At 44.5% G+C, this 13935-nt stretch overlaps 1 protein-coding gene across 1 annotated transcript in view; it reads right to left on the reverse strand.

Annotated features, from left to right (window-relative positions):
* LOC143974144 (prostaglandin reductase 1-like) overlaps positions 1-13935 on the reverse strand; it is a 182124-nt gene that overhangs the window by 21434 nt on the left and 146755 nt on the right. The window contains exon 9 of the mRNA XM_077475258.1: positions 12005-12110. Coding sequence (XP_077331384.1) covers positions 12005-12110 — 106 coding nt within the window. The remainder of the gene's footprint in view (positions 1-12004; positions 12111-13935) is intronic.

A 13935-nucleotide genomic window follows, 5' to 3' on the forward strand; every position in this document is an offset into this window, starting at 1 on the left:
TGATCCATGCCCAGTTCCATTTACATGCACTCACTCTAGCATCTGCTTCATATCTTGGCTCTGGCTGAACTACCTGATGGTGACGAAAACATAGCTTGCCTGTCTGCAGAGCCACCTATAGTCTCTACCAGGAACGTATCAGGCCCGGACTGGCTATAGGGCAGACCGGCTGCCAGGCCACATGTCTTAAAAGAAGCTGGTAGAGCCGGCTGCAGGACGATATGCATGGCTGAAAGCCGAGGTTTGCGCATGTGCCCAGCAGCCACCAGTCACCCGGCAACCAGGATGCAAGGAGAGTAGGAGGGACAGAGAATCTGAGGCCACCACCTCCCCTATATGCGGCCGCAGCACCTTGTTGGCTTTAAAGTGCGGGAGGCGGGTAGAGAAGGAAGGTGGTGGCCTTGGCTTTTCTGTCCCTCCTCCTCTCCTTACGTCCTGGTTGCCAGGTGACCAGTGGCTGCACATGAAAGCCGACGAGGTGCTGTGGCCGCATATAGGAAAAGCAATACAAGTCCACTCCTCTTTCAAAGGGGTTTGATCTGATGCTCCAGGGCAAGAGAATGCTCCTTTCCTTAATGGTAACTCTGTGAGTAATAATTTATACCTGGCTCTGTGAGTAATTGTTTATACAGAAACCCCAATTCACCAACTAACCCCACCTCCCCCCCCCCCCCCCGCGCGGGATGCTTAGTCTAAAACGCCCAGGACTTTTTTTAGGCCCAGTATCCAGGGCCTTAACTTATGTACAGGGTGGCAATGCAGGTCCAAAACTCTGAGTCAAGGACAGGCTCGGTCACCTTCTAACAGGAAGTGCCTGCAATAGGATCTTCATGGCAGGATTACCAGTATAGTTTTTATGAAAACTGCAGAATTAAACAGATAGAATATGACTTCTGAGATTAGAGTAACATGTTAATGGGTATAAGAGATGTCAGTGATTGTATTTATATGTGCTTTAAACACTTCAATACAGGGCACTTTCACCCCCTACCTGCCCAGGCCAATTTTTAGCTTTCAGCCCTGACACATATTGAATGACAATTTAAAGTCATGCAACACTGTACCCATATTATTTTTTATCATTTTTTTACACAAATAGAGCGTTCCTTTGGTTGTATTTAGCCACTTCCCATCCGGCCCATTATCATATGACATCCGCAGGAGGGATCTCCCATCCTGGGTGGGTGTCATATGATGTCCTGGGCTTCCCGGCCGCCTAGAGGGTGCACGCGCCACGTCACTCTGGAGCTGATGTGCATCCCCGCTGGGCACCCGCGATTACCCGTTAACAGAGCAGGACCATGGATCTGTGTGCGTAAACTAAGGATGAGCCGAACACCCCCCCCCCCCCGGTTTGGTTCGTACCAGAACCTACGAATGGACTGAAAATTCGGGCAAACTTTAGAACCCTGTTAAAGTCTCGAACGTTCAAAATCAAAAGTGCTAATTTTAAAGGCTAATATGCAAGTTAATGTCCTAAAAAGGGTTTGGGGACCCGGGTCCTGCCCAGGGGACATGCATCAATGCAAACAAAGTTTTAAAAATTGACGTTTTTGCGGGAGCACTGATTTTAATGACGCTTAAAGTTAAAAAATTTGAAATATTCCTTTAAATATCATGGGGGGTGTCTATAATATGCCTGTGAAGTGGCACGTGTTTCCCGTGTTTAGAACCATCCCTGCACAAAATGACATTTCTAACGGAAAAAAAGTCATTTAAAACTGCTTGCGGTTTTAATGTAATGTCTGGTCCCGGCAATATGGATGAGAATCATTGAGAAAAATGGCATAGGTACTTGTATGGATATTAAGGGGAACCCCGTAACCAAATTAAAAAAGGAAAGGAGTGGGGCCCTCAGGCCCTATATACTCAGAACAGCAGTATACAGGCGGTACAAACAAGACAGGGACTATGTAGGTTTGTTGTTAAGTAGAATCTGTAATTTTTAATTGGTAGATTTTTAAAGTGTAGCTCCAGTCAAAAAATCTATATTTAAGCTTTTTGGAAAACATAGGGAAGGGTTATCACCCCTGTAACATTTATTTTGCTGTCTGTGCACCTCTTCAGAAGATTTCACTTCACTTTCTGTCCCAATGACAAATGTTTTTAGAAAATTAGGGGTTTTTAGTAAAACAAGGATTGGGATAAAGCATCAGTGGAGAGGAGACACGTTTTTCCCATATCAACTCTTACAGGAGAGAATTTCCCTTCCTAGATTTCATCTCACTTCCTGTTGTCTCCTTCCATTTGCAAGTAGGAGATGTTTGTAAGTTGGATGTTTGAAAGTAGGGGTCTGCCCTATATGCTCTGCAGAAATTTGGGCCTAAGGTGTTGGTGTTGCCACAACACTGTAAGCCCTCAAAGTGACTCTTGGTGGGCGCTGGAATGCCCTGCTGTGAACTGTTATATCAAGAATTGTAATTACATGCCATTGTTGAACAGTGGTAGAAAAATTGGGCCTTTGGTGGTGCTGGTGCCATAACACTGCAATTCCTCACAGTTACTCTTGGTGGGCACTGGAATGGACCATGCTGTGAAATATTATATCAAGAATTACATGCACCTGTTGAACAGGGGCACAAAAATTGGGCCTTAGGCACTGGTGCCACAAAACTGCAACACCTCACAGAAACTCTAGTTGGAGAGCGGGAATGAGTCCTGCTGCAAAGTATTGGATCAAAAATTGTAATTACACGACCCTGTTAAACAGGGACTGAAAAATTGGGCCTTAGGCACTGGTGCTGGTGCCATGACACTGCAACCCCTCACAGATACTCCAGTTGGAGCGCAGGAATGAGCCCTGCTGCAAAGTATTCCATCAAAAATTATAATTACATGCCCATGTTAAACAGGGGCTGAAAAATTGGGCCTTAGGCACTGGTGGAGGCGCATCAGCATGATCATTGAGGAGGAAGAGGATAGTCACTCAGCATAACAGGATAGTCACTCAGCATCAGCATAGGCAGTCTTGAAGGGATCTGACATTCCAAAAAAATTACTTGGTTACATCAGCATCAGGTGCTTGGTAGCTGGTGGTGATCCAAGACTGATTCATTTTTATGAAGGTCAGTCCATCAACCGAGTCGGTGGACAGGCGCACCCTGTGATAGGTTATAAAGCCTCCGGCAGCACTGAATGTGCTTTCCAAAAGAACGCTGGATGAAGGACAGGCCAGTAGCTCAATTGCATACTGTGCAAGCTCTGGCTAGTGATCCATCCTCAAGACCCAGTAGCCCAGAGGATTTTCGGTGGGAAAGGTGTCCAAGTCTGATCTTGCCCCTAGGTATTCCTGCAGCATGTAAATCAGACGCTGACGATGTTTGCTGGAACTGATCATACTTTGGGGCTGTGGACTAAAAATTTGTCTGAACGTATCGGTCAGACGGCCACCTTCTCCTTTGCTCCTTCTGACCGATGCCTCAGCAATACGTTGTCCAGGACCAGGAGTTTGTAACCTCCCAGTCTCTGGGAACGCGTTGCACAGACCTTTCTGCAAGGCCTCCCGGAGATGTCTCATCCTCTGCTCCCTCTGCGATGGCAAGATAAGGTCGGCAACCTTACCCTTGGACTGTGGATCATGGAGAGTGGCCAGCCAGTAATGGTCCCTCTCCTTGATCCAAAGAATACGAGGATCCTTCCACAGGCTTTGCAGGATCAGGGAGGCCATGCAGCGTAGGTTAGCTGAGGCATTCGGTCCGGAGTCCTCTGGGTCACTAAGGATGACATGATCCACAGCCACCTCCTCCCAGCCACATACAAGTCCACGGGTTTCTTGGGACTATAAATGATCCCTAAAAGGCTGCTGATGCTGAGTGCCAGGCTCCACCTCCATGCTGACATAATCTTCCTCCTTGTCCTCCTCCTGTGTGATCGGCGGGCCAGCAGGAACACTGTCTGGATAAAGGGGGCTTTGAGAGGCAAGGAAGTCCTACTCTTCCTGCCTCTGTTCTGCCTTAAGTGCCCTGTCCATTATTCCAGGCAGCGTGTGCTCCAACAGGTGGACAAGAGGGACAGTGTCACTGATGCATGCACTGTCACTGCTCACCATCCTCGTGGCCTCCTCAAATGGTGACAGGACAGTGCATGCATCCCTGATCATGGCCCACTGGCGTGGGGAAAAAAAACAAGCTCCCCTGACCCCGTCCTGGTGCTGTAGTCACACAGGTACTCATTGATGGCCCTCTGCTGCATGTGCAGTCGCTGCAGCATGGCCAACGTTGAGTTACACCCGGTGAGCATGTCACAGATTAGGCCATTCTTGGGCAGGTTCAATTCCTTTTGTAGGTCAGCCAGCCGAGCACTGGCATTATATGACCGGTGGAAATGCACAAAGACTTTCCTGGCCTGCCTCAGGACATCCTGTAAGCCTGTTAAGGACATGAGCCACACAGGGCACATGGGTCAGTTGTCCCTGTCGGAGGGTGGAGAGGAGGATGGTTCCATTGCCGCAAACCACCATTCCTGGCTTACGTTGGCATGGCGTCAACCACCTTTCAGCCTGTCCCTGCAGAGCTGACAGAATAACTGCCCCAGTGAGGCTCCTGTCCCCCAAGCACATCAGCGCAAGCATGGCATGGCATGGCATCTTTTTGCCTGCATACTCCCTTGAACGCCTACGGAGCACTGCTGGTTCCGAGGACAAAGCACAGGAAGAGGCCATGGAGGAAGAAACCGGTAGTAGCATTTTGGAGGCAGGTGGCGGAACAACCTCCAACACTACTGCACCTTGTCCTGCATTCTTCCCAGCTGCCAGAAGAGTCACCCAATGAAAGATAGGTAACGTCCCTGTCCATGCCTGCTGGACCATGAGTCAGCGGTAATATGCACCTTACTGCTGACTGCCCTGTCCAGCGAGGCCAAGACATTGCCTTCCACATGCTAGTAGAGGCAGCAGTTGAAGGGCTAGCAATTTAGCCAAGCTAGCATTCAACCGCTGGGCATGTGGATGGCTGGGAGTAAACTTCTTTCGACGGTCCAGCAGCTGGGGCAGGGAAATTTGCCTGGTACAATGGGACGTCGGTGTACCGAAAGCAGATTGCCCACAAGTACTTGGCTGTGACACACCTAAATCTACACCTTCAGTCCTCTCAGTGCAGATTTTAGAGAGGACTGAAGGTATAGTGGGGTTGGAGATCCCAGCTGAAGAGGTCCACTTTTTTCTTTGTTGTGGGTCTTTTAGGTATGCTTGCCAATGAACTGCATGGCAGGTCAACATATGTCTGGTCAAGCATGTGGTGCCTAAGCGGCTGATGTCTTGGCCACCTGAGATATGCTTGAGACATGTTGCAAATAGCAGCGGTGCGATCTGATGCACTCCTCTCAAAAAAGGCCCACACCAGAGAACTTTTGGAACGCGCAGAGGCAGCAGAGCTCTGCTGTGTGATTCAGTCAGTGTGCTGCCCTTAAGCTGGCCCCTGGAGGGCATCCTGCCTCATTGGAGATGTGCCTCCTCCTTTTCTCTATCAGGCACCCATGTGGAGTCAGTGACCTCATCATCCCCTCCCTCCTCATCACTGGAGCAAACCTGGCAGTATGCTGCAGCTGGGGGAACATGACTGTCAGATTGCTGTCCTTCTTGGGCATCCCCTTTCTCTAGGCTCATGTTACTGCCTTCCTCTAGCTGGGTATCATCATCAGAGCCTTCAAAAAGCTGGGCATCCTCATGGAGCATGTACCCAACACTGTGCTCAAACAGTTCAGGGGAATCCTCAGGAGGACATGGCAGGGCTAGGGAAGGAGTGACTGATGCCATTGAGCCGAGGGAAGAGGCTGCGTTGGCAGTTGCTTTGCCAGTACCCTGAGCCTGGGTGAGAGGGGATGAGGAGGATGAGGACGGCTTGGTAATCCACTCTACCAAGTCTTTGGCATGTTGCGGCTCAACACGTCCAGCTGCCGAAAATAAGGACAAGCATATCCCATGGCCACGTGCTGATGTGGATGCACCGTGTCCATGACCAGCACTGTTGCCTCTAGACACAGAGCCTGCTTGCCATCTTTTGTTGGCTCGTGACTTTCTGCCTCTCCTTGTTGGCCTTCCAGACATACTAATGGCCTGCAGGGAGATGTAGCTGCAAAAAGCTGGGACGTATATACTGATATACTGCAGCTAGCACAATCAACTGCCTGCCTGTACTATTATTAGTATGAGAACACCAGCAATTGGGGTAGCTTTATGTGCACACTGTGCAGAGGACACAGTAAACTGACTGTAATTACTGTAGCTGCCTACGGTATAGGATCAGCAGAACACCAGCAATTGGGGTAGCTTTAGGTGCACATTGTGCAGATGGCACAATACACCGACTGTAATTGCTACAGCTGCCTGCAGTATAGGATCAGCAAAACATCAGCAATTGGGGTAGCTTTACGTGCACATTGTACAGATGGCACAATACACGACTAATTGCTGATTGTAATTACTGCAGCTGCCTGCAGTATTGTCAGGGCTGGCTTAGCCCTTCCTCCTCTGGGCTGGCCACTCAGCTGTCGGCTAATTGCCAGCTCACCTCTTTCCACAGTTACCAGCTGTTCCTGATGATGCTCGACTGACCTGCCTATTTAAAGCCTTCCAGCTCACTCTTTCCTTTGACTTCAGGTTGGTCACATCACAAGGAACCATCTCCTGCTGTTTGTTTTAAGACTGGTTTGCTGACATCCCTCCTGGCTTCTTATCCTGCTTGCAGTTGCTCTCCTTGGATCCCTGACTTCTGGCCTGGCTGATTACCCGATCTGGTTTATGAACTTTGGACTTGCTGACTACCCGATCTGGCTTCTGGACTCTGGCTATGCTTGACTATGCTTTTTTCTATGTACCTTTTTATTTTTATTAACAAGTGTGATTTGATTGTACTTCTGTCTCAGTCTGTTTCATGGTTTCTGACAGGTATATTATCAGGAGAACACCAGCAATTGGTGTAGCTTTATGTGCACATTGTGCAGATGACACAATACACCGACTTTAATTACTGCAGCTGCCTGCGGTATAGGATCAGCAGAACGCCAGCAATTGGGGTAGCTTTATGCACACACTGTGCAGATGACCTGTAATTACTGCAGCTGCCTGCGGTATAGGATCAGCAAAACACCAGCAATTGGGGTAGCTTTATGTGCACACTGTGCAGATGACACAATACAAGGTCTGCAATTACTACAGCTGCCTGCCTGTGGTATAGGAGCAGCAGAACACCAGCAATTGGGGTAGCTTTAGGTGTACACTGTGCAGGTGGCACAATACACTGACTAATTGCTGCCGCTGCCTGCCTGTGGTATAGGAGCAGCAGAACACCAGCAATTGTGGTAGCTTTAGGTGTAAACTGTGCAGGTGGCACAATATACGGACTGTATTTGCAACAGCTTCAAATGAAATTAAATCACTCTCTCTCCATCTATCTCTCTCCGCCGCCACAACACACTACACAATGCCGCCACGCAGGCGGCCTTATATAGTGTGGGGCGTGTACTAAACCCCCTGAGCCATAATTGGCCAAAGCCACCCTGGCTTTGGCCAATTACAGCTCGCTAGACAGACGGCGCTGTGATTGGCCAAGCATGTGGGTCATAGTGCATGCTTGGCCAATCATCAGCCAGCAATGCGATGCCGCAGCGAATTATGGGCCGTGACACACCACTCGAATTTGGAGCAAACTGCCCATAATGTTCGGAATTTGCCAAACAGATGAACAGACGATGTTTGAGTCAAACATGGGTTCGACTCGAACACTAAGCTCATCCCTAGTGTAAACATACAGATCCACGTGCTGTCAGGTGAGAGACCACCAATCATGTGTCCCCAGTACAGAGAAACACTGATCGTTCTCCTCTCCTTGTGAGTCCCCTCCCCCTACAGTTAGAATCACAAACTAAATAACACAATTAACCCCTTGATCGCCCCCTAGTGTTGACCCTTTCCCTGCCAGTGACATTTATACAATAATCAATGCGTTTGTATAGCACTGATCGCTCTATAAATGTGAATGGTCCCAAAATGGTGTCAAAAGTGTCCGATATGTCCGCCGCAATGTCGCAGTCATGATAAAAATCGTAGATCACCCCCATTACAAGTAAAAAATAAAAAATAAATGCCATAAAACTATCCCCTATTTTGTAGACACTATAACTTTTGCGCAAACCAATCAATATACTTTTATTGCAATTTTTTTAACCAAAAATACGTAGAAGAATACATATTGGCCTAGATTGAAGAAAATTTTTATTTATTTTTTAAATTGGGATATTTATTATAGCAAAAAGTAAAAAAATTGTATTTTCAAACTTTTGTTTATAGCGCAAAAAATAAAAACCGCAGAGGTATTGTAAATTGTATTTGGGTACAGTGTTGCATGACCACGCAATTGGCATTCAAACTGCGACAGCGCTGAAACCTGAAAATTGGCTTGGGCAGGAAGGGTGAAAATGCCCTGTATTGAAGTGGTTAATTACCCCTTGGTTTTTTTTTATGCTTTGCTAAATGAACGAAATAAGACCAAAAATTTAGAAACAAAAACACATTTTTCTTTGTTTCTGTTATAAAATTTTGCAAATGAAAAATAGTTCTTCGTAAATTTAGGTTAAAATGCATACTGATAGGTTTCTTTGGTGAAAATAACCCAAATCAGTGTATATTATTAGGCTGTATGAATGTTACAGAGTCCACAAACTATGGTATGTATCTGAAAACTGATCAATCCTGATGTACTGACACCCTTCACATTTCTTGAGGTCCAGATGCCAGGACAGTACAACTATCCCCCAAATTAACCCTTTTTGGAAAGTAGACAGTCCAGGGTATTTAGTAAGAGGCATGAAAAGTTTTTTGAAGTTGTAATTTTTTGTCACAAATTTTTGGAAAATGTAGAAATTGTTTTATTTATTTTATTATTACATACTGTGGACTACAGTGTTATCATATAACTGGTGTGGTGGCGATCAGGGACACTGACTGGTGACAGTATGTAAAAAAACAAAAAAATTATAATTTGTTAAATTTTTCTTTTTTTATTAAATTTATGATTTTGTTGCATACTGTGACCAGAGCAGCACAGTGTTACCATAGTAACACTGTGCTACTCTTGGGAGGTAATAATGATTTTGTTTATACATCTCTGTAAACAACCATTTTTACCGAATGACATGGATTCATTCAATGTTTACGATTGTTATTAGCTGTGATTGGCCACAGACAATCACATGGTACAGATAGCTGTGATTGGCCCTGTCTGTACAATTTGATCACTGTGACAAATCACATAGATCAACACAATAGTACACAATGAATGGCATGAATAGAAGCCATTCTTTGTGTGCAATTTTCATGTGATCTGCTGTGATTGGTTACAGTGATCACATGGTACCAGCAGTGGACCAGTACACTAATCTGTCAGCGAGGTGCTTTCTGGGGAGGATGTCATATGATGTCCGTCCAGAACTAGAGTGGTCGCGGCAGTCTCTGTACAATAGGCTGGACGGGAACTGGTTAAATGTGGGTTTTCTACATTTTCTGCTGATACCATTATTTCTATAGACTCAAAGTACATGGTGCATAGTGGGCTGTGACAAACATTAGCCTCTACTAGCTCTTGGAGATTCTGGTAACAAGATCATATTGTCGTAGTTCTGCCCACATTGATGTTATATGTGTTCCTGCCCACTTTGGGTGTTGTATTAAGAACAAATGCGTGAAGACATTTATAAAAAGACTCCTTTTTTAGGTTTACATTTCTATTGTCTGTTAAAAGCACGCAGCACTAAAAGTAAGTCTGGGGACATAGAATGCCCAAAAAAAAAAAAACTACCAGATAACAAAATCATGTTTTAAAACAGACCCTGTCATCTATTCTAAAAATGCAATCACTGTCTTAAACTAGACAGTGACATATCAGCCTGGATGTCAAACCACTTCCTCAAACTTAATAAATCTAAAACTGAGCTCTTAATATTCCTCCCCTATGTGCCCCTTCCCCTGACTTCTCTGTCAAGATTAATGGCACATCTATCAGTCCGTCCGTCGGTAACCTTAGACTCTGAACTGTCCTTTCAGGTCCACATACAATCCCTGTCCAAATAATGCCGCCTTAGCCTCCGCAACATTTCCAGAATATGCCCCTTTTTAATTAATGACACCACCAAGCTTCTTATTCACTCCCTGGTCATCTCTAGCCTTGACTACTGCAACTCCCTCCTCATTGGATTACCTTTACATAGACTATCCCCCCTTCAGTCCATAATGAATGACGCTGTCAGACTCATACACATTCAGTGCCAATCCCTCCACTGGCTTCCACTCACCCAACGAATAAAATTCAAAGTACTAACAATAATTTACAAAGCCATCCATAACTCTGCCCCCAGCTACATCACTAACCTAGTCCCAAAATACCAACCAAGATGCTCTCTTTGGTCATCTCAAGACCTCCTTCTCTCTAGATCCCTTGTCACCTCCTCCCATGCTCACCTCCAGGATTTATCCATAGCTTCTCCCATCCTTTGGAACTCCCTACCCCAATCTGTCAGACTGTCCCCTAATCTATCCATCTTTAGGCGATCCCTGAAAACCCTTCTCTTCAAAAAGCCTTTGTTTTACTTCCTCCATCAGCTCATCTCCCCACAGCTATTACCTTTTGTATCAATTAACCCTTCCTTTTTAGATTGTAGGCTCTAACGAGCAGGGCCCTCTGATTCCTCTTGTACCAAATTGTAATGTAGCTCTAATGTCTGCCCTCATGTTGTAAAGTGCTGCGCAAACTGTTGGCACTATATAAAAACTGAATAATAATAATAAACTAGCTATACACCAGTGGCAGCCGGTCCACCATTTGTGTATCATTGTGTACTGTGAAGGCGCTGGACCAACAGGTCTCTCTACCAGGTCTGTCACCCCTCACAAGCACATGACCAGAGCCGAGGCCCCAATTGGACTGTTTCATATTGTCTTTGGGGCGCAGAGCACTGCACCCCGAACCCTCCCACCCTGTGATACCAGCGAATCAACACTCACGATCAGCTTCCGGCTTCCTGCCCCAGCCAATCAGGACAGGAGGCCGAATACCGAGAATCTGAAATGAACACTGGGTCAAAACCGAAGCCACAGTGTCAGGCACCAGTGGAACGGTGACCGCTGGAGGGCTCCGCCCATAGGGGAAAAATAAAGGAAACTTAAAACATTAACAAGAGTAGTCATACAGAGTCCACCTTTAAAAAGGTTCAACAGATTCCAGTTATGAATTAATAAACATAATTGTGTATTAAAATAGAAGTCTACTTGCAGAATGAGCCATGTGCATGTATTTAACTGCAGTACTGCTTGGAAATAATATTAATGAGGGTGAAGCGCGCCCACGTCCCACTAAAATTCTCCAGCACCAGCCGCCACTGCTATACACAGGTAGAATTTGTTCAAATGTTCATATGGAATTTCCATCATTACTTGACAAATTTTGAGTGAAACCACCATTCAATCTCCATTATGCGCAGTCATTTATCATGCACTAGAATCATATGACATTTTCACAGAACCCAAAACTAAGAGCTTACAACTTCCATGAAAATATGTTCTTGCTAACAAAAGTTCTAGTTCCGGCTGAAACTTTTGTGCATTACAACAGCAACAACTTTTTTGCCTTGCTAAAAATCACATTTACAAGTAGAATTTGTTTAGCTAACAAGCAATCAAAATTTCCCAACCTTCAGTCCCTACGGTTAAAAATGAAAATGACTTTGTGGACATTAAGACAAAATGAAAAGAACATTTTAACAACAACCACCCATGTACAGTATGGCCAGTTTTACAAAAAGGAAACTTAAAAAACATTAACAAGAGTAGTCAAACAGAGTCCACCTTTAACAAGGTTGGATAGATTCCAGTTATCAATTAATAAACATAATTGTATATTAAAATAGAATGTTACTTGCTGAATGAGTCGCGTGCATGTACTTCACTGCAGTACTGCTTGGAAATAAAATTTCTGCACAGTTTCAAATAATATTATGGAAGAAAACCTTTATCTACCTGAAGTAATCACTGGGTCATTGTACATGGAGATGACACCACATACAGCAATTCTTCCAAAATCTTTCATTTGTTGCAAGGCAGCTTCTGCAAACTTTCCTCCAACCTTTAACAGAAGAAATAATGATCAACCTTTATGACTACATTATAATTCTGTAGCAAATAAATACAGGAAAGTATATTCAACAGCAGCGTTTCTCAATCTGTTTGCAGTTATGACATACTTTTTTTGTTTAAATCTTTTTATTGAAAAATAAAGTGGTTATACAGATAGTAGGTAAATACCATGAAATGAGCATTTGACAGTCCGAATGAAAGGTTCAGATACATATCAAAACAATAACAGTCTGAAGGTAATGAAAATTATACCCACTTACAATAAACATGTAAACAATCAATATCTTGAGCATAGATAATAAATGACAAAAACCACGTTTAAACCTGTCATTCTGTCCATCTGTGCTAAATCTGACTGGAAACAGGGTAGAAGTCCTAGACTCTATTAGTGTACAATTTCCACGGGAGCCAGTTCTTATATTTCTGTAAATTACCGTCCCTATATGCTAAAATTTGTTCATATTCCATTACGGAGTTAATTCTGGCTTTGACACTTATAATGGATGGAGGTTCTGGTGTTTTCCAGTTACTCATAATCAGCGATCTAGCCGCTAAGAACACATGCAAGATCACTGATCTAAACTTTAGTGGGAAGTCGTTTATATTTATACCTAGAATGGCCTGTTCTTTCCGGAGTGGGGCTCTTTTCTTTATAATCCTAGAGATCATATCAAATACAGCTGCCCAAAAGGGGTGTAAAATTGGGCAGGCCCACAGCATGTGTAGCAATGTCCCAACATTCCCGCATCCTCTCCAACATACGTTTGAGACGCCGTCAGCAAACTTAGCAACAAGGTATGGTGTGTAGTACCATCTTAACCATATTTTCTGCATTAATTCATCATAGTTCGAGCACCTGGAGTACATGCTCATATGTTTAATGGCCTTTGTCCACTGGATGTCTGTGAATTCCTGTCCTATTTCCTTTTCCCAATTCAGAAATTGTGTGGGTTTGGTGAAGGCGTCTTTAGAATGCAAAGACTGGTAAATCACTGAGATACCTTTAGATTTTGGGGAGCTAGAGTGTAAATGAAACCATATTTTTTCAGTAACTGGCAACCTCACTACTTGAAATGTCTGAAAGTAGGAGGCTAACTGTGTATACGTTAAAAATTCAGAGCTTGGAAGGTGGAATTTCTCCTGTATCTTACTAAATGAAAGTATCTTGCCCTCTGCAGTTATGTCTGTCCAGTTCATCACTTTGTGTAATGACCATTGAGATAGGTTAATGTTTAGTATATTCCATTTAGCAATGTCCAAAGGTATTGGTACTTTTTTCGATGGGTAGAATTCGTTCCCTTCAGATTTTATTTCTTTCCATGCTTTGACTGAGGCTTGGATAGTAGGGTGTTTAGGGATATTGTTTTGTTTAGTAACGCAAGCTGCCATAAGCAAAGCCAAGGGAGGGGAATCTCTCATCCAAGTCTTTTCCAATGTACACCATGGTTTGGCATCTAAGTCTAGGAACCAATATCTCAGTTGGTCCAGAAGAAATGCGGTATAGTAATCGCGCAGTACTGGAATACCCATGCCTCCCGTTGTTTTATGTCTATGCTGCATATTGGGGGAACATCTAGATTTTTTTCCATCCCATACAAAGATCAGCAACTGCTTTTGTAGAGTAGCTAAAAAGGAGTGCGGAAGGAGGATTGGTAGAGCTCTAAAAAAATAGGTTAATTTGGGCAGAATAAACATTTTGTATGCCGCAATCCGGCCTGACCAGGACAGATAAAACTTCCGTAGCTTACTGATATCCTGTTGAAAAGATGATACTAGGGGAGCATAGTTTTCTTTATACAGTTTATCAGTGGGGT

This window comes from Lithobates pipiens, unplaced genomic scaffold (assembly GCF_037356315.1).
Source record: "Lithobates pipiens isolate NorthernLeopardFrog02 unplaced genomic scaffold, aLitPip1_a1.2 Scaffold_13, whole genome shotgun sequence".
In the NCBI taxonomy this organism is placed as follows: Eukaryota; Metazoa; Chordata; class Amphibia; order Anura; family Ranidae; genus Lithobates; species Lithobates pipiens.